The sequence below is a fragment of the Mus pahari genome, chromosome 3, assembly GCF_900095145.1.
Source record: "Mus pahari chromosome 3, PAHARI_EIJ_v1.1, whole genome shotgun sequence".
In the NCBI taxonomy this organism is placed as follows: Eukaryota; Metazoa; Chordata; class Mammalia; order Rodentia; family Muridae; genus Mus; species Mus pahari.
This window is the reverse complement of record NC_034592.1, coordinates 134604425-134629431: the sequence shown is the minus strand read 5'-3', so window position 1 is coordinate 134629431 and position 25007 is coordinate 134604425. Positions and strand designations below refer to the sequence as shown.

Sequence of the window (25007 nt, the reverse complement as noted above, 5' to 3'; positions counted from 1 at the left end):
CATGGTATTGGGAAAACAGATATGTTCCAAGCTTGGCCTGACCAAGACTTGTTATACACGTGTCCTTCATTACCCAGGTAACAAAATCCCACTTGTCCTTTGTGTTTGGTCCTCATGTCCTCAGCTGCTTAGAACTTTTGCCACTCAGACTTCTCTTTAGCCCTCTGCAACTGGAGGTTGGGCCCTGGCCCTGCTAGCCCTTTGAGGTTCACAGTTGCCACGATAAAGGACATCACAGGATGGTATCCTATTGTGGACGGAGCAAGGATCAACAAATGCCCACCCAGCAGCAGCTTCTGGCTGGCTCCTCTGCAGGCAAAGGCACTAAAGTAGGGGCCCAGCTACTGCACACTCACTGCCAGTAGAACTGTTGAGAGACCAGACCAGTGGTTCTCACCCTTCCTAACGCTGTGACTCCTTAATACAGTTCATGCTGTGGTGACCCCATCCATGAACTTATTTTCATTCCTACTTAATAACTAATTTTGCTGTTATGAATCATGTCATCAGTATTTTTGGAGACGGGTTTGCCCAAGGGGTCATTGACAGACAGGTTGAGAACCAGCTAGGCTAGAAGGCAGCTCTCAGGTGTTCCTCAGTAGACAGAAATTAGTCATGATGGGTTGGTTTGCCTTTTAAAACAGGCTCAAATTCAAGTGCTAGCCTTATAAGTTAAAAGCCTACAAAGCAAAAAAAGCCAGAGCACTCTAGGCATGTCCTATACCTGTCACCTAACTGTGATGGTGTCTACAACACACTGGCCCACACTTGTGTATGACTGGTACTCAGAAAATATCTTTGCTGGGGCTAAAGAGACAACTCGGCTTGAGACTATAATTCTCTTACAAGAGGACCCAAGTTCAGTTTCTCACACCTGAACTCCCATCCTCTGACCTCTAAGGACAGCTGCAGTCATATATACATAATTAGAAAACAAAATTGTAAAAAACAAAAAAACACCTTTGCTAAAAATCCTTACTGTGCCCACAAAGGGATTAAAACCTGAAGTCTAAGCCTTGATTTTGGGTCAGTCTCCAGTTGCCTCTGCTTGGGCATGTTAATCACCTGTCTGCCCACCTAATCTAGCTCTTTCCTTGAAAGGCTGAAGGCAGATAGACCCTTGTCATAAACATGTCCTAAGCAAAACCTTGAACCCCAAAGATGACTTCATGTGCTGCTGACTAAACTGCTTCTCACTACTTAAGTTGGGTATCAAACTAGGAAGTAGCTAGCTTAGCCCTTGCTGACAGCTAGAACCACGACTTTTGCTCTACATTGATCACACCTGTGTGTGAAATGTAACTGGAAAGGATCCCTGTCCTGCCAGCCGAGGTTGACAAGCCAACAGACCGCAGGCGGAGTATCCGAGACTCACCAGGTCCATATCCAGGCAAGCAGTGATGATACAAAGACAAGTGATTAGGAATCACATAAGGGCATTTATTTCATACAGGGCTCTGTACAAAACATCTACACATATTTTTTTTTTACAGAGTAAGTAAATACCTGAAGGTAAATTGACAATGCTTTCTTCTCAGTGGCAGGGGAGTCCTGTTACGGGCACAGACCACTGTTCAGCTCCTCACAAGCCAGTGCCACCTGCTTGCTTGGGCCCCTGAGCTCATGCCCTCCCCTCAGCCAGCAAACTTCCTACAGTCTTCAAGCAGGCTAGAGGCATAGATGATAAGCTCCCGGGGTAGACCAATAGTATTTGTTACCTTATCACTCTGGATCCTGGAAACTTCTCCTTTGTCCCGAATGAATCCCAGTGAATCACTCACCCAAGGCAAGGCTCCTGTGCAGAGAAGGACTTACCTACCACTCTAACTTGACTTAAAGTGCTTTATATAACTCAGCCAGGACACCTCCTATATACTCTGGCTTCGTGGCTGCCCGGCATGCAGAGTGTCCCACTGCATACAATGGGCACAGGAGACAAGGGGATGGGCAGAGGACATGTGGGGTGTGGACATGGCAGGACTGGAAAAGAGTGCCCAGGAAAGGAGGAAACGAGCTTCCCACCACACACCCTAAAGCAGCAAAAGGCACTTTTGTTTTCAAGCCAGTTGTTGTAAAACACAGCTGGCTTCACTTTTAACAAAGCCATCCTAGGAAGACCAAGTGATCCCATAGATCCTGTACACCTCTCCTGGAGGATCCCAGGTACAGTGAGGCTGGTGGTGTGGGGTTCCTGCCAAACCCTGTCTACGTGCTGGCAAGTTTCCAAGGACATTCCCAGCCTGAGACCAGCAGCGGAAGAGATCGACACAAAGACAGGCCAAGGAGGGTAAGAGGAGGAAAATGAGGAAAGCGAGTCAGGAAGTGGCACTGTGGGGTCTGGGAGTGTTCACAAACAACTTTGGCTAAGCTGAGCAGGGAAGAGTATCTCAGGGGCAACCCTGTCATCCCAGATAATTGGGAGCCATGGCAGGAGGATCAAAAGTTCAAGGCCAGCCTGGATAATTTCAGTAGACCCTGTCTCAAAACTAAAAATGGGAAAAAAAACAAAGCTGGGGCAGCTCAGTGGTAGAACACTTTTGCTTCGCATGTGCAAGGCCCTGGGTTCTATTCCCCTCCAAAAACGGAAAGAATAACTGTTAGCCCAGTAGAAACTCAATGCTCTGACAGCTTCTCTCATGAAAGAGCTATGAAAGAGGCTGGAGAGATGGCTCAGCAGTTAAGAGCACTTACTGCTGCTTCACCAGAGGCCTGGCATTCAGATCCCAGCACCCACACCAGGCTCCAGGAAACCTGAAGCCCACCTGTGGCCTCTGTGGGCACCTGTACACACACATAAGTAATTTTTTTTTTAAAGTGAGGAGTACTTGCTATGTTAGGTGTAGTATACAATCTTAAAAACAGTATTAAAAATGTCTTTGTAGGTTCTGTCATGTGGCATGTAGAGGAGAAAGATCGGGGAGACACAGGCAACACCATCCTGGTGATTAACGTTCCTCTGCATGTGATCTCTAGGCTGGGATCATAAAAATTTAATTAAAACCCAGCTCGAGTCTGATTCTGACCAGCTAATATGGCCGCTTTTAACCAGCTGGCTCCCAGGCTAGAGTTCTCTCCCCTCGCTTTCATTCCAAGGCTGGACCATCCTGCCTGCTTTGTCTAAAGATACTCAAGACACATGGTGCTATAAGGAGGCCATCTCTGGGCTCAACTTTTTAGGCAGTGAGTTGGGTAGCCAGGTGCTCCAGAGCCACTTTCAACAGGAGAAGTGCAGAGAGCACTCAGGTATGGCAAGCCCAGTGTCAGGCAGCTCGGCCACTAGCCATCAAAGCCAAAAGACAAGCTGCCAAGGGTGGCAGATGAAACACCCCTGACAGAAACCCTTTAATCACAGCAACTTCACCCTCCTGGAAATGGGGAGAGCTTGGTGCCCTGGGTGAGGAAGTAGCTGCTTGAGCTGAGTTTAGGGGAACAGCTGCAGCTGGAACTTAGGGGCCCACTCCAGGGCGCTCTTCACCACTGCTAGTGCTGCTGCTCCAAGGGCCACCGTCAGCCCCATCACTGCCAGTTTCACAAAGCGGTTGGTCCTTGGTTTGGTCAGGACATCTTTTGTTCGAGCCTCAGGCCTCAGAAGTCCCCGAAACCGCTGCCGCAGCACCATATCTGGCCTCTGCTGAGTCGATGCCAGCTCAAAGTCTTTGAAAGTAGAGGCTGCCGTTCTGTAGAAGGAAGCAGAAGGTAGCACAGAGGGGCAGAAGACACTGAGCAGGCCATTGCTCAACACGCTCTTCTGGTAAAGATCTATATGGCCTGCAGAGAAGAACCCACTGCAGTGTGGAACCCCATACCCTCTAGACAAGTAGACTCCAGGAATGATCTGATTTCCAACTGCCCCACTGCAGCAGCCACAGCTCGCCCACCTCACCTCTCAGCCTCCTGCTGAGCAGCCGCCTCCCTTGCAAGTTCAGAAGGGGGAAACTGAACAAAGAGGTCTCCTGCTCTGCTGATGAGCGTCTCATAGGGCAGGTCCTGAGGGATCTGGGACAACAGGTGGTGGACAGAGGCCATGTCACAGTCACAGTCCAGGACTTCCTGCTCCCGGTACAGCACGATCTAGGGAAGCCAGGCTTTGAATCAGGCACCAGACTGGACACTTGTCTCTTCCCCACTCTCTCTCTCTACACACACACACACACACACACACCTTAGATACAGACAGGGGTTTGGCATATGCTGTGTCCCACTCCACCTATAATGTGAAAGACTACTCAACTCTCATTAAGTCCTCTGACAAGTCTTGAAATAAACTGACATTCTTTTAGAAAGAAGAAATTGGTCTCAGGAGATTGAGGAGCCTTAGAAAAGCCTGACAGAGCCATCCTGTTTCCCTTAGACATCCTCCTGACAGCAGAGCTAATGTTTACAGCTGCTAAAGGGCCACTCTCCTCTCAGCCCTTTTGGGCATGAGCCCCACTCTCTTCCACAAGCCACTCCTCTTTTAAGCCTAACACCAGGCCTGCCTCTGGCAGGCACACTGACTCACCACCAGCTGTGCCCTTAATGATGTCTACTAGCTAGAGTTCCAGGAGGTGACAGTAGTCAGTCACATGGCACTCTGGTGCTTTGAAGGGTCTCAAGTCTCTAGGTAAGGACAGTTGCTTAACAATATTTCCTAACACTTTTTAGACTAGGGAATGGGCCACCAGTCTGGACTCTACCGTTCCCTTCAAGATCACTGATCAACCTGGATGGGTTCACAGTGCACCTAGTCACTGCCTCCCAGTGTGTACCTACCACAGCTGCAAAGTAAATGGGCATGAGTGGGTGGCAGGCCAGGAAGAAGTCGTATAACCTCACAACGTGCCTGAAGTCCATCAGGACGTGCCCAAACCAGGTGATAAGCCAGCTGAGGGCAAAGATGGTCCCCACCTCAGCACTAGGAGCAAAGGAAATCAGAAGTTAGGCGTCCGTCAGCTCACCCTTCCCTTTCACTGAGCTTTGTCTCACGAGCTGACAGGGAAGAAGTTTTTGCAAAGTATACTTCTTTCTTGGGAAATTATGCCACTTAGGAACTCAGAATCTTCTTTAAAAACAGTCTCAAAAATGTACCACAAAGCCAGGTGGTGATGGCACACACCTGTATTCCCTGAAGGGGGAAGGGTGGCAGGCAGAGGCAAATGGATCTCTGCACTCAAGGCCAGCCTGGTCTACAGAGTGAGTTCCAGGATACCCAGGGCTATACCAAGAAACCCTATCTCAAAAACCAAAACCAAACCAAAAACCAAAAGCCCTCTGAGGATGGGGGAAGGAGCTCACTGGTAGAGCACCGCCTCACCTTCCTGGGTACTTTTCTCATGCACAACCAACCCTCTGTCTGAGAACAAGGAGCAGCCACTCTCAGAGAGTAGCACTGTGGTTTCCTCCTTGAGCACCAGGCACGGAGGCAAAGCATGTGAAATACATGGGAAGTAAATCTTTAAAAAAAGGATTATCTTTATATATGCATGTGCGGCTGTGCTGAGTTTATGCATACCACACAGGCACCTGCACAGGCCAGAAGGTATTGGTCACTTTAGAACTGCAGTTAAGAACAGTTGTGAAGGCTGGCCGTTGGGGTGCACGCCTTTTATCCCAGCACTGGGGAGGCAGAGGCAGGCGGATTTGAGTTCGAGGCCAGCTTGGTCTACAGAGTGAGTTCCAGGACAGCTAGGGCTACACAGAGAAACCCTGTCTTGAAAAACCAAAAAAATAAATAAAAATAAAAAAAATAAAATAAAATAAAAACAGTTGCGAGCCACCTGCTATCAGTGCTGTGATCTGTACTGAGGTCTTCTGCCAGAGCAGTAAGTACTCTCTCTTAACTCCTAAGCCATTTGTCTATCCCCTCTGTTTGTTTTTGTTTTTACTTTTAAAAAAATGTCTTTATTGCTACTGTTTTTGAAACAGGGTTTCCACTATGCAGCCTTGACTGGCTTGGAACTCAGTATCTAGACCAGACTGGCCTCCAACTCAAGAGATCTGCCTGTTCTGTCACTGTCATACACCACCCCTGCCCAGCTTGTTGCTCCCCCCACCACCGCACGTCTCAGATTGGCTTCAAAGTCATTACAGAACCAAGGTTGGCCTAGAATCCTTTGCATTATTTTGTAGCGTTATTTTTACCACTGGGTGTGGCAGCACTGAGAAGGCAGAGGGTCTTTATATGAGTTCCTATCTGGCCAAGGCTACAGAGCAAGACCCCATCTCAAAAACATAAAACCTTATGGGAAAATAAAATTTTACTTTTCTGCATATGTATGTGTATCTGTGTGCTACTGTGTGCATGGTGTATAGGTCCCTAGGGAAAATAGAAGGTGTTGAATCCCCTGGAGCTGGAGATACAGGCAGTTATAACTGCACTCTGCTGCTCTTTAAGTGCACTAAGGGCCTGTAACTATGGAGCCATCCCTTTAGTCCCTGACCCTTCTGTCTGTACCTTCCAAGTGCTTCACCACAGGCAGGTGGCATCACAGGTAGCTTTGCCTTTACTCGTCTAAGAATTTATGACATACCCACCAAATGTAAGCTCTTAAAGTCCTGAGCTGTATCCCTACATGCTAGGTTTGTGAAGAAACAGAAACCCAGAAGAGCAAGGAGCAGGGTTGCCGTGTGTCTTGCGTACACAAGTGTAGACTCACCTCTGCATGAAGTCGTGGAGCTCTGGGCTCACTTGGTCAATGATGGGCATCAGATAATTTAGGATGTGCTTGGTGTTGTCCATTGTGGGATCCATGAAATCCCTGCAGGAAGACAATTCAGTCAGTACAAGTGGTCAGGTCCAACGCTGAGCTTGGGGCTGGTCAATGGAGTGGGCTCAAACTATTCAGACATCTGTCTGTCCTAGGAGGCTGGGAAGTGACCATCCTGGCATGATACCAGATGCACAGGTACCTGAGGTGGTGGGTAGACAATTTTTCTACCAGGGATGTTGCCAGCCTCTCCCCCACCACCAGCAGAAACGTGACCACGATGTCATGGTAGCCCTGGTAGTAGTGGAGCTGAGGGTTGCGATCTAAGATGAGGAGGATGATATCGATTAGCTCTTCCTGGAGCCCTTCTCTCTGCTCATCCGGCATGCCTGCGGAGAGGAGGTGCATCTGTATTGGCAAAGGATCCTAACGACAGAATAGGCCAGTGATGCTTCCCAGAAAAAAGTGTGCAGTGACAGACAATGAATTACAAACACTGTCTTGCAAAATCTACACACTGCTCATGACACCCAGCCCAGAAAAAGCCACACAGTAGGGCTCTGGGAAAACCACCTTACAGTTAGTGTGGCCAATCACAAGGAAAGAACAGCAAAGGCCTCCACAAGCTCTGCACTTCAGTGAGCACAGTCTTGTCACAGCATCACAGACATGACCCTAAACCTCATGAGCAAACACCAGACAAAAGCAACATAAGCAGAAAGTGACAGTTAACTGGCCTGCTATGCACACAAGGGAACTGTTGATATCAAAGGAGGCTCAAAAGAGGCTTGAACAGCAAATCCAAGATTCTATGTTTTTCTGATAAAAATAATTGCAAATTATTTCTGATAAAAATAGATAAATGGTGAAAGATGAACTTTTCTTTTCCTTTTTTTTTTGTTTTCTTTTTTATTTTTTCTTTAGATGAACTTTTCTATGAGTTAGATATTCTGAAAAAAAAAAAAGGGGGGGNGCGGTGATGGCTGTTTACCCTTAAACAGTTCAGAAACAAAATTATGGGTACATAACAGGCTATTAATATGGCAAAGTGTGAATCTGCAAGATCAGCAGAAAAGTATCTAGAAACTTTTGGCCCTTCTTCATGGAATGAAATTATATAAAAATTAACATTGTTGTATTCTTCTCTGAGCTATAGCCCATATCTAAGTAGTCTCAATTCCTAGCCGCAGCTGTGAGCAGGAGTGCCCAATTGAGACCCCTCTGGAGTTCAGGGCAGTAAGTCACAGCAGTAAACACAGTGCTTTTCGGTGCACGTCTTGGTGAAGAATTATGAACCTGTTCTGCCTAAAGCCAGAGCTCAAAGAGAAGGCGGCCATCTACAAGACATCCTGGACCTGAAAGTGAACCTGAACCTCAAGGCTCTACTAAGGGAGTTAAAAACACAGCACTAAGGAAACCGAAGCTGCTAGTGGTTGGAAGGCTGTCATAATCTGTTCCAACTCTTCTACTAAAAATTGATCCCGGAAATGCCGACTCTTGCTAGTCTATGAAACAGAGAAGATGGCCGCTGAGAAGCACGTGGTCTTTACCGCTCAGCAGTCCTGGCTTAGCCAGTCAGAAAAGGACGCACGAGAAATAAACAGATCACCGCATACTGACTGCCACCCATGACCCCTTGGGAAACTGACAGAGGGTGGTGGCCTGCTCACAGGATGCCCACAGGATGATATATAGCAGGTCAGTGTGAGTCTGCAGGCGGGACTGTCTGGTGTCTGTGAGAGCTCACAGGCAATGGTGCTGCCTCTGAGTTCCAAGTCTGAATTGTAAATGAAAATGACTGAGCACAAGGTCAAGCCTTGATCTCATGAGATATTTTACAAGAATGTCACCAAGCACAGCTTTCTCGTGCTGTTAGCTTAGTTTTCAGTTAAAAGCAGGTATTGTGAGAGAAAATGGCAAGGTAAGGGCGCACACTGAACTGAATAAAGGTTCAAGGCAAAAAGCAAAGGCTGCTCCTTGCTCATATTCATTCCACCACTCAAAAGAGGTGCGCTGGAGAGAGAACAAAAAACATCAACAAAGCGAACCAAGTACTAAGTGAATCCATGAAGTAGTGAGAGCCAAGAGAGACTTCCTGTTTGAATTTCTGGTTTATGCTTGGTCAGGCTAATCTAGAGGACATGAATAGAAAGGGTTTAAAATGCCAAGGCAGATCCCGTGTGCAGGAAGGTCACATGGACTGGTGACATAAAGACATTAAGGATGGCCTTCCTCTCCCTCCCCGGCTTCTTTAATTCCAGTTCTCGGGAGGCAGATCTCTGAGTTTAAGGAACAACAGTAGTAAAGGATACAAAGAAACAAGGGCGGCACTTGCCCTACATCAACCACCTCACTGACCCGTAGGGTGGGAAGGGGGACTGGGTCATGGGATATGTTGTCTCCCATCCAGAAGACTGACTGGCTACCAGCCTGTGGGAACCTCAGGAACCTCCCCAGAAAGCAAAGATCCAAGTAGGACAGGCCTGTAACACACATGCCCCAACCAGAGCTTGCCTCAGCTGGGTGTGGCAAGAGAGTGAGAGGCTCCCTTTTATCTCTTCAAAAGTCAAGGTAAACTTACAAGGGGAAGAAAGCTAGATTATATAGATGAGGTTTGCTGCCCAGTTCCCTCCATTATAAGAACAGAAAGCAGTCATTTTCCTTGTCCTGGAAGCGGGGACAATTTCAGGAACATACTCTGCAAGCATGCAGAAAAAGGGACCCAGTGACCGCATAGGCAAGGTAACACTCACTAATGAAGACATTAAGTTCCCACTAGAGAGCAATTCCAAACCAATCCACTCTCCAAAGCCAGTCCCTGGCCCTCCCAATCCCTACAAGTTCCTCCAGGACACAAGGGTAGACGAGGATGCAAGAGCCTCTTTCACTTGGCACTTCTGGGCCACAGGAGTCAACAGTGAGGGCACCCCTTTCGTGCCTGAGAGCAGGAATCTGCATCTGTGTCTCTGATTGCTGGGAACCCCCCCCCCAACCTTGGCAAGCACCAACACAGGGAGGTAAGTGTGAAGGAACTCCAGATGTGGCAAGTTAGGAGAGGTGCTCACCAGGGGGGAAGCGCCGAAGAGACCGCCTGACGTCCAGCAGCACTTGCTGGTAGTCCTTGCTCATGTCGCGAAGGTCCTTCCCTATCAGAGGAAGAGGAACACAGGGTTACTGCAAAGAGTCGGGGAAGCCAGATAAGGAGCAAATTTTCCTTGGGTTTCCAGTATGTTCAGTTGTAGAGAGCTAACCTAGCACGCTTGATGCCCACAATTTAGACCCAACACCACAAAGCAAACAAAGAACAACAGAAACTACATCTTGGAATGATAATTGAGACATAAAGGACACAAAGAGCAGCCTTTTCCTCAAGGGAACATGACTTAAAATATAACACTTGGGGATATGAGAGATGGCTCAGCAGGTAAGAGCACTGACTGCTCTTCCAGAGGTCCTGTGTTCAATTCCCAGCAACCTCATGGTGGCTCACAACCATCTGTAATGGGATCTGATGCTCTCTTGTGGTGTGTCTGAAGACAGTGACAATGTGCTAACACGCATAAAGTAAATAAATCTTTTAAATATTACACCTTGATATAAGCACCATGTACACATAGAATCCCAGCTACGTATCATCCCTGACCTTGAATGACTGGTGGAGGGAGACAGCCTCAGGTTTGAAGCCAACCTAGACTACCATCAAGACCTCATCCCTCCAAAAAAATTTAAAAAGAGAATGAAAAACAAAACAAACAAAAAGATGGGAAGTACTAAGGGGGGGTGGGATGGAGCAGAGTTTAGTGGTTGTGGATTTGCCTAGGCCCTGGATTTGATGCCCACTGACACTGAAAACAAAACAAAACAAAAAAACCAGTAAAGACATTTCACAGCTAAGTTCTAAACACATCTGTTTCAAAAAAGTCTGATGAGCATACAGAGGAAAAAGACTGTTCTGAGTAATGTGAGGAAGGATGGAGGAGGGGCAAAAGGTCAAGAGGTCAGGGCTACTGTGCCTGCCACTGTCCTCACATGGACCTGCCCACTAAAGCGAGCCTGTTCCTGTGCATGTGTACCTCTCAGTCACCATGAGGAACGACCAGAATGGGGAAAGTGATAGTGTGTGCTCAGCACACAAGCACTGGAGCTACAGGGAGGGCCTTGAGCATCTGAGGACAGGACATGGGAGTGGCTCTGGAGTAAAACTGCTAAATACTAACAACTACATATTAAAACATCATAGGGGATCAGGTGTTGGGGGGTGGCGTACAGAGGGTCAGGAATCTGAACAGGGGTGAGTAGCAGTGGGAGAGGGGATCTGGAAGTAGCCACTATAAAGTCCCAGATAGATGCCAAGGACTCAAGAGGTTCCTAGGACCCAGCAGGGGAGAGAGACCTGTACAGATCATACCCAGTGGGTAAGCATGGCCCCCAATGGAGGAATTCCTCCTGTCAAAAGGAAAGGAAATGTAGGGACAAAGAGTAGAACAGAAACTGATGGAAAGGCCATGCTCAGAGATTAAGAGCACTGGCTGCTCTGCCAGAGGTCCTGAGTTAAATTCCCAGCATCACATGGTGGCTCATAACCATCTATAAGGGCATCTGATGCCCTCTTTTGGCTGTCCTTGAACTCAGAGATCCACCTGCCTCTCTCTCTGACTCTAGATTCTCCTAATGCTACCATCCCAGTACTAGGATTGCAGGCATGTGCCACCATAATTAGTTTTGTGCAGTGCTAGGATTGAACCTTGTACATGTTAAGCAAATGTTCTTATCAACTGTGCTGGCTTACAGATACAAGCATGTATTTTCCTTAATCCAAGCCAAGTGCTGTGTAAGTTCATTTTCCTCACAACCCACACAGAGGAACCTGTATAAGACTTACATATCCACCCCCAACCCTCACCCACAGACACTTTCTTTATCTTAGTATCTGTGGTGCAGTTTGGAATTCGAGAGAACAATGCCTTCCCAGGGCAAAGCACCTGACTCCCTCCCAACACAGAGCCCACTGCTCTGAGCCAGCCAGTCTCAAATGTCCATAACAAGCATAACAATTGGCAACGCAGCATCCACTGTGCACTACATCATCAGACTTTTAGCACATGAACCATTTTAATCACATCCAGTATGTGGTACACACCAGGGACACCGAGATTTGACAAGTCCCAGAACACTGGACACAGAGTCCACTGCCACATGAACAGGGTGGCAGGACAGGTGTGGTGGCAGGGCCCGTGGCCAATGGCACTGGTGCTCTGCAGCACTTGTTCCCAGTGCTTTCCCAAGGTTTCCCGTCATTAAATGGCTTACAAAGTCACTAATCAACAGCTTGTACTGAATTAAAGAATTCTGGAGCTCCAAGGACCCTCAGCACTTCTCTCTGGTGCCGTCGGAGGCCAGAGGGGACACTGAATCTCATCTTCCCAGCCATGTAAGAGAATTCCTTTTTCCCCCCCTTAAACACACTCCTCTAGCTAGACAAGATGTCAATCCCTAGTTGAAGCTCCCCACCTCAGGATTCTGCTCCCTTACTTGACACAGGCGGTGGCTCATTGGTGTTGACATTGAGGAGCTTAGGCCACACTTGGCACCTGATCTCATCAGTCAGGAGTCCTCCCTCACTGATAGCCATTCGTCGGAGGGCAGCCACGTCGATGGGATCGCTGTTCAGAGCCTGGTGTATCTCCGCCACCTTCTTTTTCCTTTTGGCATTAAAGTCTGGAGAAACAAACAGTGTGTGGCAGAGATGAAGCACACACTTATCAGCATGTGTACTTTTCTGCTTAGAGTCCCCATCTCCTAACCTGATCTAAGGTACTTTCTCTTAAGACAGCTTTGGCCCTCATGCTTGCTTCTTACAAAACCTACACATATTTAACACATGTGTAAAACACTTTGGCCACAGCCCATGTAAGTAACAAGGAATTACAGTTTTAAGAATTATCAGTAAGAACCAGCTACTGTCAATGCTTTTCTGTTCAAATTTCACAAAGCATCGATATCTCAATCTAAGTGGTTTTCCTGGGCTGGTGAAGTCATGGTATAGGACCTGTCCAGCATACCAAAGGTCTTGGGGTTAACCCTTAACACTAAAGAAAAAAACAGATAATTTTGTTTTTTGTTTTTTGAGACAGCGTTTCTCTGAGTAGCCTTGCCTGGCTATGCTGGAACATGCTTGGTAGACGAAGCTGGACTTGAACTCACAGAGATCCACCTGTCTCTGCCTCCTAAGTGCTGGGCTTCAAGGTATGTGCCACTACCACCAGGCCAGAAAAAAATTTAATTGTTTATACTGAAAAAGAAGTGTAATTCAAAACTCAATACTGGGCTTGAGGAATGTGTCCTAGCAGCATGGCACTTGTTTACTCATACGTTTAACTCAAGGCATCCTCAACACTGCATTTAACAAAACCATAGGCAACACTCATACACATAAAATAAAAATAAATTTTTTTAAACCTCCATTCATCATTGGCAATCAAAAAGTAGTATGTTAATCATGTTGAGACTTTTAAAAAATATTTTAAAAGATTTATTTTTCTTTTCTATATATTTGTTTTTTGCCAGCATGTCTGTGTGAGCACCTATTAAAAGCCTGGGGCTAGTGGAATCTGAAAAGTTTTAGATCCCCAGCCATCTGTATGCTGGGAACTGAATCCAAGCCTTTGCATGAAGAGTAAGGCTCTTAGCTCCTGAACAATCATTCCAGTCCCACTCTTTTGCTCTCTCAGTAGCCAACAATGAGATCATGGATTTCTGAGCCTCCTGCCGAGTGGGGCCGACTGGAGCGAGTGGGGTTGAACAGAGCAACCAGAGGTCCTAAAATTTCAATTCCCGACGGGTGTGGTGGTGCATGCCTTTAATCCCAGCAAGTGGGAGACAGAGGCAGGTGAATTTCTGAGTTAGAGGCCAGCCTGGTCTACAGAGTGAGTTCCAGGACAGCCAGAGCTACACAGAGAAACCCTGTCTTGGAAAAAAAAAAAAGAATTTCAACACAAAAGCACCAACCATCACAAGAAGTTACACCATAGCTGTCAAGAAAACATGTATGCAGACAGTAAGGCCAAGAGTACAGAGAGACTACAGTAGGTCAGGTCAACCTACATATGCACATACACATCTACAGAACATCTACAGAACACTAGACACTAGGGTTAAGGTAAGTCGGACACCACCAGAAGGAAGTTTAGACTTAAGTGACAATATCACATGGTATATGAAGTTCTAGAAGAGGTACTCAACAGAGGACCTCAGTAATGTTTTATTCTGAGAGAACAGTCTACGACTGTGCTCACGACAAAAGTGAAGCACAAATGGAGTTGTTAAGAGTCCTGATGACTTCTCTATGTAGCTATGACCTGAGACACACAAACAGAGCTTTGGAGCCACAGGCAACTGCAAGTCAGGCAGAAAGACAAGCGAGTTTTGGCCTAGGTAACTTGTTCTCTTGTTAGACTGTTGTTACAGTTCCTAGTAACACAGAGGGGGACCAGTGCCTGAGATCTTCCTGGTGTGTCTAGCCTCTGAGTGTAACTGCTCAGAGTAAATTCAACCTGTTCTCTTTACTCTTAAGACTGGCTCAAGATAAATGTTGTATTAAATGCCCGCTTTACCTAGAAATAAAATTCAGGCTCTTCCCTCAGTAAAGGACCTCCCCAACCAAATGTTTCTGAGATGTCAAGGTCTTGTATCAGCTAGCCCGCCTGCCAGCCCTCCCTCCCTCCCATTCCCTTAGTAGTCCATCATTGGGTCTGTACTAAGCACTAAGGAGAGATGAACATGAGTCCCTGGAAGCTCCTGAGAAGCTCAGAGCAGGAAGGGACACATTATGACACGGTATTTGAGAACCCTGAAGGATGATGAAGACCCAAAGGAAAGATTATTTCTAAGGCAATGAGGAAAGGCTTTTCCAGAAATTGATTCTGAACCCCAATGAAAACTTTGCCAAAGAAAGAGTGTATCAAAGGCAAAGCACTCCTGGCAGAGGAAAGGATATGAGCAAAGATTTGTCATGTAAGCAAAACACTATGACCGAAGACACAGAGGAAGGATCAGACACACAAAGAACAGAAGTTATGACTGAGAGCCGGGCGTGGTGGCGCACGCCTTTAATCCCAGCACTTGGGAGGCAGAGACAGGTGGATTTCTGAGTTCGAGGCCAGCCTGGTCTACAAAGTGAGTTCCAGGACAGCCAGGGCTATACAGAGAAACCCTGTCTCGAAAAACCAAAAAAAAAAAAAAAAAAAAAAAAAAAAAGAAGTTATGACTGAAGTGGGGGAGCCTAACTCTCAGGCTGGGTTCTTCCTGCAGGCAGTGTGGGCTTTCTCTGCAGGGCTACATCCTTTGAAGATAAGGCTACATGCCTTCCAAATGGAATAAGAAGGGTAAGAATTTTTTTTTCTTGCAGTGCTGGGATGAACTCGGAGCCTAGCACACTACACAAGTACCCTACCCACCACAGGAACTATGTATGCTTCATGTCTTCAACAGCACAGGAGGGTTAGCAGGAAACTGAGCAGGAACTGAATTAGTTCCAACAATGAGTAAAATAAAAAGTAGTGCATGTGAAACTTCCACAGTAAGTCCTCTTTCACCGTCACACTGCAGGGAAGAGTGCTAAGGTGACAGTCCCAAAGACTGCCTAAGGAAAGCTGACATTTCCAAGTTTTGTTGACTCTTCACTAAGAGTATGAAAAAAAAACCCTCATTCTTGTCCAATTCCAATAGCTTTCCTAGCAAGCTATTTGGTGAATATAGTTTGCAATCTCTAGTCGCGTGAGATCTGGGCAAAGACACAGGAGTTACCTAATTCGAGACTTACTTGTCCCTGGTGTTCTCGGCTTTTTGTTGTTATTTGTTTTTGTTTTATAAGATGGGTCTCTCTACGTAGTCCTGGTTGTCCTGGAACTTGCTCTGTAGACCAGGCTAGACTTGACCCTGCCTCCTGAGTCCTGCGATCAAAGGCATGCGACACCATGCCTTGCTGTTGTCTTTAAGACAGGGCCTCATTAGTCCTGGCTGGCCTGGGATTCAAGAGTTCTGCCTGCCTCTGCCTCCTGATGGCTGGGATTAAAGGTATGGCCACTGAGTCTGGTCAGCTCTCTCCATTTTGATTCTATAGAACTCAGGAAGTTTATATGTAGCAGAATAAATTATTTAGTTTATTTAATTTCTGCTCTTCTGGAGAAAGTTATCCTGTAGTAAGTGGCATTACTTCTCCTACAATGCTGTGTGCCTGGCTCACTACAGAATACTGTACAATTCTGTAGATTTTCTGACTTTCCTTACAGCTCTGGGTGCTTCCCTGAAGAAGGTACACAAACTGGATTAGGAGTGCTGTCTGGCCACTTTGGGACACGGCCTTCCTTAACCTTACTTCCCAGTAGGTAAAGTAGACTGCTCAGTGGGTAAAGGTGCCTGCATATAAGCCAGATGACCCAAGTTCCATCCCCAGATCTCACAAGACTGACGCATGGACGATGTCCTCTGACCTCCACATTTACCCATTCAGTCACAAGCTTAAAGCTTAATGGCGGATGAAGTCATTCCTACATATGTCACCCCTGCACATGCTGTCTAGAGCCTAATGTGTTGCATATCACTGTAATACAGAGAGAAAACAAGTCAGAGAACTCAGGTGAGTTAGTCACATAAACTGTACAGAGAGAGGCCCATGGCCAGCCTACACAATAGAGCAGCAAGGCCACCACTAACCGCTAATTCACAAACATTCTATTTCCCCTACAAAGAGAAAAGTCAGTTATCCCTGGGGTTTTCAGGGAAAGATTAAAATGCATGTCTGCTATCAGGTTTTTTTTTGTTTTTCTTCTTCTTCTTTTTTTTTTTTTCTGAGACAGGGTTTCTCTGTGTAGCCCTGGCTGTCCTGGAACTCACTCTATAGACCAGGCTGGCCTCGAACTCAGAAATCCGCCTGCCTCTGCCTCCCAAGTGCTGGGATTAAAGGCGTGCGCCACCACGCCTGGTATCTGCTATCAGTTTTAAGGTAAATTCTAACCACTTAAAATAGAAGAGGGTCCATGAAATACTCCAAAGCTGACGGCTCCCAGACTCCTCTGTGGATGAGGGCTTGGCTATCATCACCACGATAAAATAAGTGTCCTAGAACTTTCACAAAATATGAAAATTTCTATAAATAAAACCCAGATGCCAGAAAAATAACTAAGCCAACAAATGAGAAGAGTGACAATGGCACCCTTTCTCCTGCTCTCCAATACCTTTTTCATGGCACTGGGGCTGGAGCTTAGGGCCCTGCACATGGCAAATCAGTGTGTGCCATTCCTGACTTAAACCCTGGCCCTAACATGCTTACTCTAATAAAGGCCACTGAAGTAGACCTTTCTCTTCTCCCTGGTACTAGAGGATAACCCGCAGGTCTCACTTTACATGAGCAAGTGACTGACTGTTGAGGTACAGCCCTAGCCCTAATCACTACTTTCTCAGACAGGGTCTCACTGTGTAGCTTGAACTCGCTCTGTAGACCCGGCTGGTCTCTAACTCACAGACATCTGCCTGCCTCTGTCTCCTGTGTTTTGGGATTAAAAGCATGGGCTACTATAAAGCTGTAAAAACTTTACAGACTGTAAAACCAGTGAAGCTCTCTTGAGGCCAGTCTGTATCAGTAGCTCCATGCCAGTCAAGACCCTGTTTCCAAAAACCATTAGCTCTCTGCTACTTTCACAGCACACTTACTGGAACAACACAGACAAGAAAAATAGCACCAACAAGCATGGCAGTGTGCAGCTGTACCTAACACTAGGAAAGAGGAAGATACAAAGCAACCCACTGCTACAAAGGTCAAGGTCAGCCTGGGCTCCACTAGACCTAAGCTCAAAAGAAACATTAGAATAAGGAAATAAAGGGCCAGGTGGTGGTGATGCAAGCAGAGGCAGAAGAGGCAGGAAAATCTCTGAGTAAGAGGCCAGAGTTCAAGAACACCCAGGACTACACAGTGAGACATTGTCTTGAGAAACCAAAAATAAAAACAACAACAACAAAATGTCTGTCTGAACATCATGTCTGTATTTAAGACATGGACGGTGAACCACAAAAATATAAAAATATAACCGTTGTAAAATTCCTGTTAAAAAGAAAATATACCCAAGTGACCTTTGTCTTTCATAGTACTAATTCATTTCTATAAAGCATAACCAAACAAGAAGAAATTAAGTACTAACAGAAAGACAAACTGAGGCAGGAAGATGGTAAGTTCCAGATAAATTATCAAGATCCTGTCTGAAAGTAACTGTAAGGGGTCCCTGGCCATATAGCTCCGGGCCCTTGGTCAATCTTCCAGTATTTCCTGCCCCCTTCAAATCAGAGTACTTTACTGAAAAACATAGAAAAGCAGAGCAAACCAATGAATTCCACAATGGAGGGCTCTTACAATTTGTAATTTGGTCACCGATTCTCCAACATATTTAAAACCAGTCTAAACTAAGAAAGATCCTTTGAATTTCCTTTCCATCCACACAAGCTGAAGGGCCCTGAGGTTTTGCAACCAAGACACAGCTGCATTGAAACAGGTCACAAGACTCATGTCACTTGGGACACTGGCTATTATGCCATAAAGACAGATGTGGCACCGATACCAGTAAAGGGTGTTAAAAATACCAAAGAGCTCAGGAAAGTAGCTCACAGACCGAGTCTCAGTTGTGGCCAGTATCAGATGAGAAAAGAAAAATAACAGAAAAGATGTGGGCGGACAACAGGGTCAGTTCTAATATGCGCATCACCTGTCGGAGGACGGGCAATGGATTAGCTCACCTGGTTCAGGAATTTTCACCAACTAGCACAGCATACGGGAAATGTATTCCAGAACACGTGCACAATAAAACCAAGATTTCACAGAAATGGGTTAGAACTAAAGAGTATGGAAAACAGCACTGCTTTGTGCACAACTGAGCACTAACAGAGGTGGCCCGGGAGAGGGCCAGAAAGTCGATGAACAGGGAGGAAGTGTAGGGCGGAGAGCTAGCTCACCCATCCGAGTTTCTGGAAGGGGACAGTAGCAACTTTCCTTGAGTTTGTGTGTGCGTGTGCAGAGGGGAATTTTAGGGTCACGAGTGCAGAGTGGAGGCCGGAGCTCGGGCAGCGGCCCAGCGCAGACGATCGGCTCTGCGGACGTGGCTGGCGGCGGCCTGGGTGAGGCCCGGCTCTTCCTCATTCGCCGCCGCCGCCCCCCTCAGTTCCCGGCAGCAGCGCGGCCCTCATTCGTCGCCCCAGCCCGCTGTCCTCCGTACCTGCCTTCCCTGCGCCGCGGTCCCAGCGGCCGGCGGAGCCGTCGCCCTTTGAGGGCCGGAGGGCCATCCCCGGGGGCCCGGGCCCCAGCCCGAGCCCCGGCTGGCGGCGGAGCCTGAGGAGCGGCTCCCACCACGAACCTAACCCCCAGTTCGGCCGGGGCAGGATAGACGCCGTCGGCCTGCGCCGCGCAGGCGCGCAGACGGCCACGCCCCCACGTGACCTGCGTTTTTGGGCTGGGCGGGGATGGGGCGCGCGCATGCGGTTTGACAGCGGAAAGCTCGGGTGTGGAGGCTGGGCTCTAGGAAGCCGCTGGTACACGCATGCGTACCCGGTCGTAGTTTTGCCACTGCTTTTGCTTTTATTCGTGAATTAGTTATGAAAATAAAATATCAAATCCATAAGGCTGGACACTGCCAAGCTCCACGGTTATGCGCAGACTTTTGCTTACCAAGTACCATCATACCTGGCTTCCGGAGTTTAGCGGGGACATCTCTGGGGAAGAGTGGCTGCTCATAGAAATAGTTATGGGGTACTGTTCCCTCACTGAATTGTGCGAAGCAGTGAACCTTTGATCAAAATACTACGGAGCAGATTAGGTCTTGGAGTTCTTCCTCGCCTACGGTGACGCACACTCAGGCATTCAAGCTCAGTGACACCCTAGGGTCGTCCCTCAGATAGGTCATCCCCAAAGATTGCCTCACCTCCCAGATCCCCAGTGAGAATGCTCTAGTGGTTTGATTAACTTCTAAAGCCTTCAGCTCACTGCTACTGTTTTTGTTCTGTCTTTCCTTCTATAAGTGTCGGTTCCCCCTGGTTCCTTCCCCCGGTTCCATATACCTTCTCTCTAACTCAGAGTCCAAGGATCACACTTTTACTCCAACACTTTTCTTTCTAAAGGATCTTTCCAGAGGATCCCTAGTCAGCCAGTCTAGTTAGGCCAAAGGGTGTGGATGGGCATTCCTGAGGTTGTTCTAGGGCTTCATGCAAAGACATTTACACACACACACACACACATCCACGCACGCACGCATGCAGGCACGTACCACACACACACACACACACACACACACACACACGCACACGCACACACACGCACAGACTTCCACAATTAAAGAAGTCTCGGGGAATTTTTATGAGCAAAAACGATTACTCTGAAATTACTTCGATTTTTAAAACTAATATTTAATAAACGTAGAAATTCCCAAATTTAACTCTCCCTCAATTTCAACTAATGAAGTTTAAATTTCTTTAAAAAATGTTATTCCCAGCTGGGCATGGTGGCACATGCCTTTAATCCCAGCACTCGGGAGGCAGAGGCAGGCGGATTTCTGAGTTCGAGGCCAGTCTGGTTTACAAAGTAAGTTCCAGGACAGCCAGGGCTATACAGAGAAACCCTGTCTTGAAACCCCCCCCCCAAAAAAAAAAAACTCATAAAAAATGTTATTCCCAATCTCCCAGGTTATAATGATCAATTCTTTGATCCTATTTCTAGGCAGTGGCACGGTGGCAGAGCACTTGTCTAGCACATGAGGCCCAGACTGAGTTTAATATAGAAATGTTTCTTTTGGAGCCAAGACACCATACTTTCATGAACTATAAGAACATTTTACAATCTGGAGGTCTTTTATTTTTCTACACCTATTAAGTCATGAATTAATTCATAAGGGCTGGGCTCCAGCAGCTCAGGTTCTGTTTGTTTCCATAAAGTGAGCGTCTTGAATGGAGTGGGCTAAGCCAGGTTCCTTTCTCTTTGGTTTCCTTTGTCTAATCATTCCCTTTACTCATTTTAGGAAACTCAGCTCTTAGAGCCCTAGAATACTTAATACACTCAACAGACACACTAATTCTCACAGCAAATACATGTTGTCATTTGCAACAATGCCAGCAAACAACACTGCAGTCGCTCCCACTTTTGCCATGGTAACACTTTGGGGCCATTTTTTACTGAACAGGACCTATTCCAGTATTTTCTATAGACCGTATATCAGGTATCTTTTTGTGTTTGATAATTTGTTAAATTGCTAAAAATAGGTTCTGGCCAAAAGGAAATAAGGTTGGTTGGCTATTTACTTCTTTTGTGTGTGGAGGATGAATCCAGGGCCTTGCCCATGTTAGGCAACTGCTCTACCACCAAGCTCTGGTCAGGGCCCTAATGAAATCTTTTAAATGTATTAATATAGCTTAAGGTTACAACTTAAAAATCGTAAGTCTAGCCGGGCGTGGTGGCACACGCCTTTAATCCCAGCACTCGGGAGGCAGAGGCAGGCGGATGTCTGAGTTCGAGGCCAGCCTGGTCTACAGAGTGAGTTCCAGGACAGCCAGGGCTATAGAGAGAAACCCTGTCTCGAAAAACCAAAAAAAAAAAAAAAAAAATCGTAAGTCTAAATTATTTAAATACACATTTGTCACCGAAACACAAATATCATCTGTTAATGGCCAGGCATGGTGACATAAACCTTTAATCCCAACACTCTCAAGGCAGAGGCAAATAGAGATCCCTGGAGTTCAGGCCAGTCAGGATGGTTTAGCTGTCAAATAACAATATGGGGGAGGGGTGGAAAAATAGCTCAGCAGTTTTAGAGTACCTTTTTTATTATTATTTTTCTTTTAATGGAAGCATCTTCTTTTTTTGAGATTTATTTATTATATACAATACACTGTAGCTGTTTTCAGACACCCCAGAAGAGGGCATCAGATCTCATTATAGATGGTTGTGAGCCACCATGTGGTTGCTGGGATTTGAACTCAGGACCTTTGGAAGAGCAGTCAGTGCTCTTAACCACTGAGCCATCTCTCCAGTCCCAGTTTAGAGTACTTACGTGTTGCTTTAGCAGAGGATTTGATTTCCAGCATCTACCTGGAAGCTCACAACTGTCTAACTCCAGCTCCAGAAGATCTGATGCTCTTTCCTGGTCTCTAGGCATAAATGTGGTACACATAAATATATGCAAGCAAAGCATACCCAAAAATACTTTTTATTTATTTTATATAAATGACAAGTACACTGTAGCTGTCTTCAGACAAACCAGAAGAGGGTATCAGATCCCGTTCCATATGGTTGTGAGCCACCATGTGGTTGCTGAGAGTTGAACTCAGGACCTTTGGAAGGGCAGTCAGTGCTCTTACCCGCTGAGCCATCTCTCCAGCCTACAAAAATACTTTTAATTGCATTTACTTATTTAATGTATATATGCGTGGGCACAGAATGCTGTGAAGAATGTGTGGAGGTCAGGAGACAAGGTCAGAGTTGGTTCTCTCCATCACATGAGTCCGGGGAATCAAACCCAACCCAGGCCATTAGACTTTTAAGTAACCTTACTCAGTGAGCCATTCTGCCTTCTTTTCTTAAAATCGGAGATGTGCTGGTCTTGAACTGGCTGCTAACTGAAGATAACCTTGAACTCTTGATTCTCCTGAGAGATGAATTTACAGCATTACCACCATACGCAGTTCATGGGGTACTCGACCTTGAAGTTCAGGCCTCCATGAATGCTAGGCAAGCACGGTAGCAACTGAGCTCCATCTCCGGCCAAAGATTCCATAATTCTGTGATTTTAATATTAACACCCAAGGGCTGGAGATGGAGCTCAGTGCTAGAGAATACCAAGGCCCCAGATTTTTCTCCGCTGCAAATAAATAAATAAATACTAACATGGAAGTTTGGCCCAGTTCATCTTTATTCTGTATCATCACTACGAATCAAGGATGCTTCATGCTTACAGAGAAGTCATCTATCCTACTTGGAAATATGAAAAATGAGATCATCGCACCTGGGAATAACCTGCTTAAGCAATTTGGGTCATAGCACATATGCCCGTGCTGGTCAGTGAGGCAGCTAGGTTCCGGATCTTTGCCTTTAGTGGTGTTCACTTTAGTCAGTGGTTCCTCTCTTTCCTAGCACCATACCACAAGGTCCAAACTTTGGGGTCATTCTGAGGCTAAGGCCTTCTCTCCATCACTGTACAAGAAGTGTCTGGCTCTCAAGAGGGAAAGGGAAAGATGGTTACATGCAAAGAAAGAAGTAGCTACCCACAGCGACTGTTAAATAGATATTTGCTTTGAGTGGAACAACCTCCTGGGGGGAGGATTCTTAAGACTCAGGAAGGAGGGTGGAAGATGGTTCAGTTGGGTAAAAGCACTTGCCACCATGTACCAAACTAGGAAAGAAATTTCTCAGCAATTTCAGTAATTGATATGCTTAATTGTGATATGCCTAGTGCTGTGGGCATGTATTGATTTATTCTCTGTAATGGTTTCTAAATGTTTAGTGTTTATAATTTATTCCTTCATTGACGTGTATTTGCCTGCATGTTTACGTGCCCCGTATGTGTACAGGAACCTTCAAAGGTCTGAAGACGGTCTTGAAATGCCCTGGAACTGCAGTTGCTACCTGCCATGTGGGTGCTAAGAACCAACAGGGTCCTCTGCAGGAGCAGCAAATGCAAACCATGAAACCATTTTGCAACCCCCAGTATTTATTTTACTTATTGAGAGAGGGTCTGTGTAGCCCGGGCAGTGTTGCCTGCCTCTTCCCAGGTACTGGAATTAAAGGTGTGTACCACCTTATCTGGCTTGTTAGTGTGTATAGGATGTATGGGCACATGAACATGGAGGTCAGCAGATAATCTGTAAAATTAGTTCTTTTCTCCATGTGAATCCAGGGAATCAAATCTGGCTACAAAGTAGATAATCTCTTATGTTGAATGGAAGCATCACCTGTCAATAAAAAAAAGTTGGCCAATGAGCTTAGGCAAGATTAGAAGGTGGGACATCCATCAGAGAGAATGGAGTTGGGGAAGGAAAAGTCAGGTGCTGGGAGCAAGAGATTTCACCCCAAACTTTGAGGAGACAGATAAATGAAACTGAGAAGGTAACCAGCCATGCAGCATGCTAAGACTAGAACAAACTGGACTATTGAGATATGAGCCCGTTAGGAACAGAGCCAAAGCTATTGGCCAAAGCATTTATTCATATATAAGGGGTCTCAGAGTCGTTATTTTCGAGAACAAAGTGGATGGGTGGAAAACATGAGGTTACAGATGGCATTAAAACACTACTAGCCTTGCACAGCATGCACTTCACTGGCTGAAACTATCACAGTGTCCCTATTTTCTTTCTTTTTAAAGTTCAGAATCTAAGCGAGTGGGACCCCCAAGAGGGAGAAAAGAGAAGGGGGGATTCAGAATCTGGTAACTCTTATTCGTGGGTATGCATATGGGCCAGTGGGTGGAACTGGTTCTTTCCACTGTGATCCACTGTGGGTCCTGGGGATGAGAGTCATGGTTGGCAACAGGTGCCTTTACTACTGAGCCATCTTACCTGCCTCCAGAAAGTCTTTTAAGTGTCCAGATAGCTATGAATTTGGAGGGGGTAGGGTTTACTATCACAAAGTTATACTCCATGTCTCTTCACCTCTGATCTTGCAAGCTGATTTTTGTTAATTCCTCTACCATTATCACCCTTTATTATTTGATAGTTCCCATGAATGACATCGGGTTCTAACTTGTGCAAGATTGCTTCTTGGAAGTGTTAGCAAAAGCAGGTTGTCTCACACAGGACAGCAGAAACTCAGAAAGGGTATGTAATGAGGCATGCCTTTCCTTCTGCTAGCCCTTGAGTTGCAGGAGTTGAGGTGGGACAGCTAAGTTTATTGTTGTTAAGGTCACACCTTAACAACAAAGCTTTAAATTCTTCTGAAGGTGGCACGCAGAGTGGTTTTCTCTATCTGTCCCGCTAGTTAGCTTTCTGTTGCCACCTTCAGAGGCTCTATGCCCTTGCCCTTGGTACTGACACTAGTATGTATCACTCAATGCTTATTTGCTTAGCACTGATAGGGCCTAGAGTACTGTGCTGAGTCTACCTCACTCCTCTTCAGGCACGGTGTCCCTGGGACTTGGTGTGTGGCTTAGTGCTCCCTCATCCCCCCACCCACCCGGAGCTGAAACTCTAGGCCCAGTACACTTTTTTTTTTTGTTTGTTTTTCGAGACAGGGTTTCTCTGTATAGCCCTGGCTGTCCTGGAACTCACTTTGTAGACCAGGCTGGCCTCGAACTCAGAAAT

The 25007-nt window shown here is 46.3% G+C and overlaps 1 protein-coding gene across 1 annotated transcript; it reads right to left on the bottom strand.

Moving 5' to 3' along the window:
* Positions 1-1419: 1419 nt before the first annotated feature.
* Tbc1d20 (TBC1 domain family member 20) lies at positions 1420-19154 on the bottom strand. The gene is made up of 8 exons (XM_021192485.2): positions 18947-19154; positions 12219-12404; positions 9752-9832; positions 6889-7075; positions 6636-6737; positions 4753-4894; positions 3884-4071; positions 1420-3677 (listed from the first exon to the last, which is right to left on the bottom strand). Exons 1-8 carry the CDS (start codon positions 19011-19013, stop codon positions 3422-3424), a joined length of 1209 nt encoding a protein of 402 aa, XP_021048144.1. The 5' UTR covers positions 19014-19154; the 3' UTR covers positions 1420-3421.
* Positions 19155-25007: the final 5853 nt, after the last annotated feature.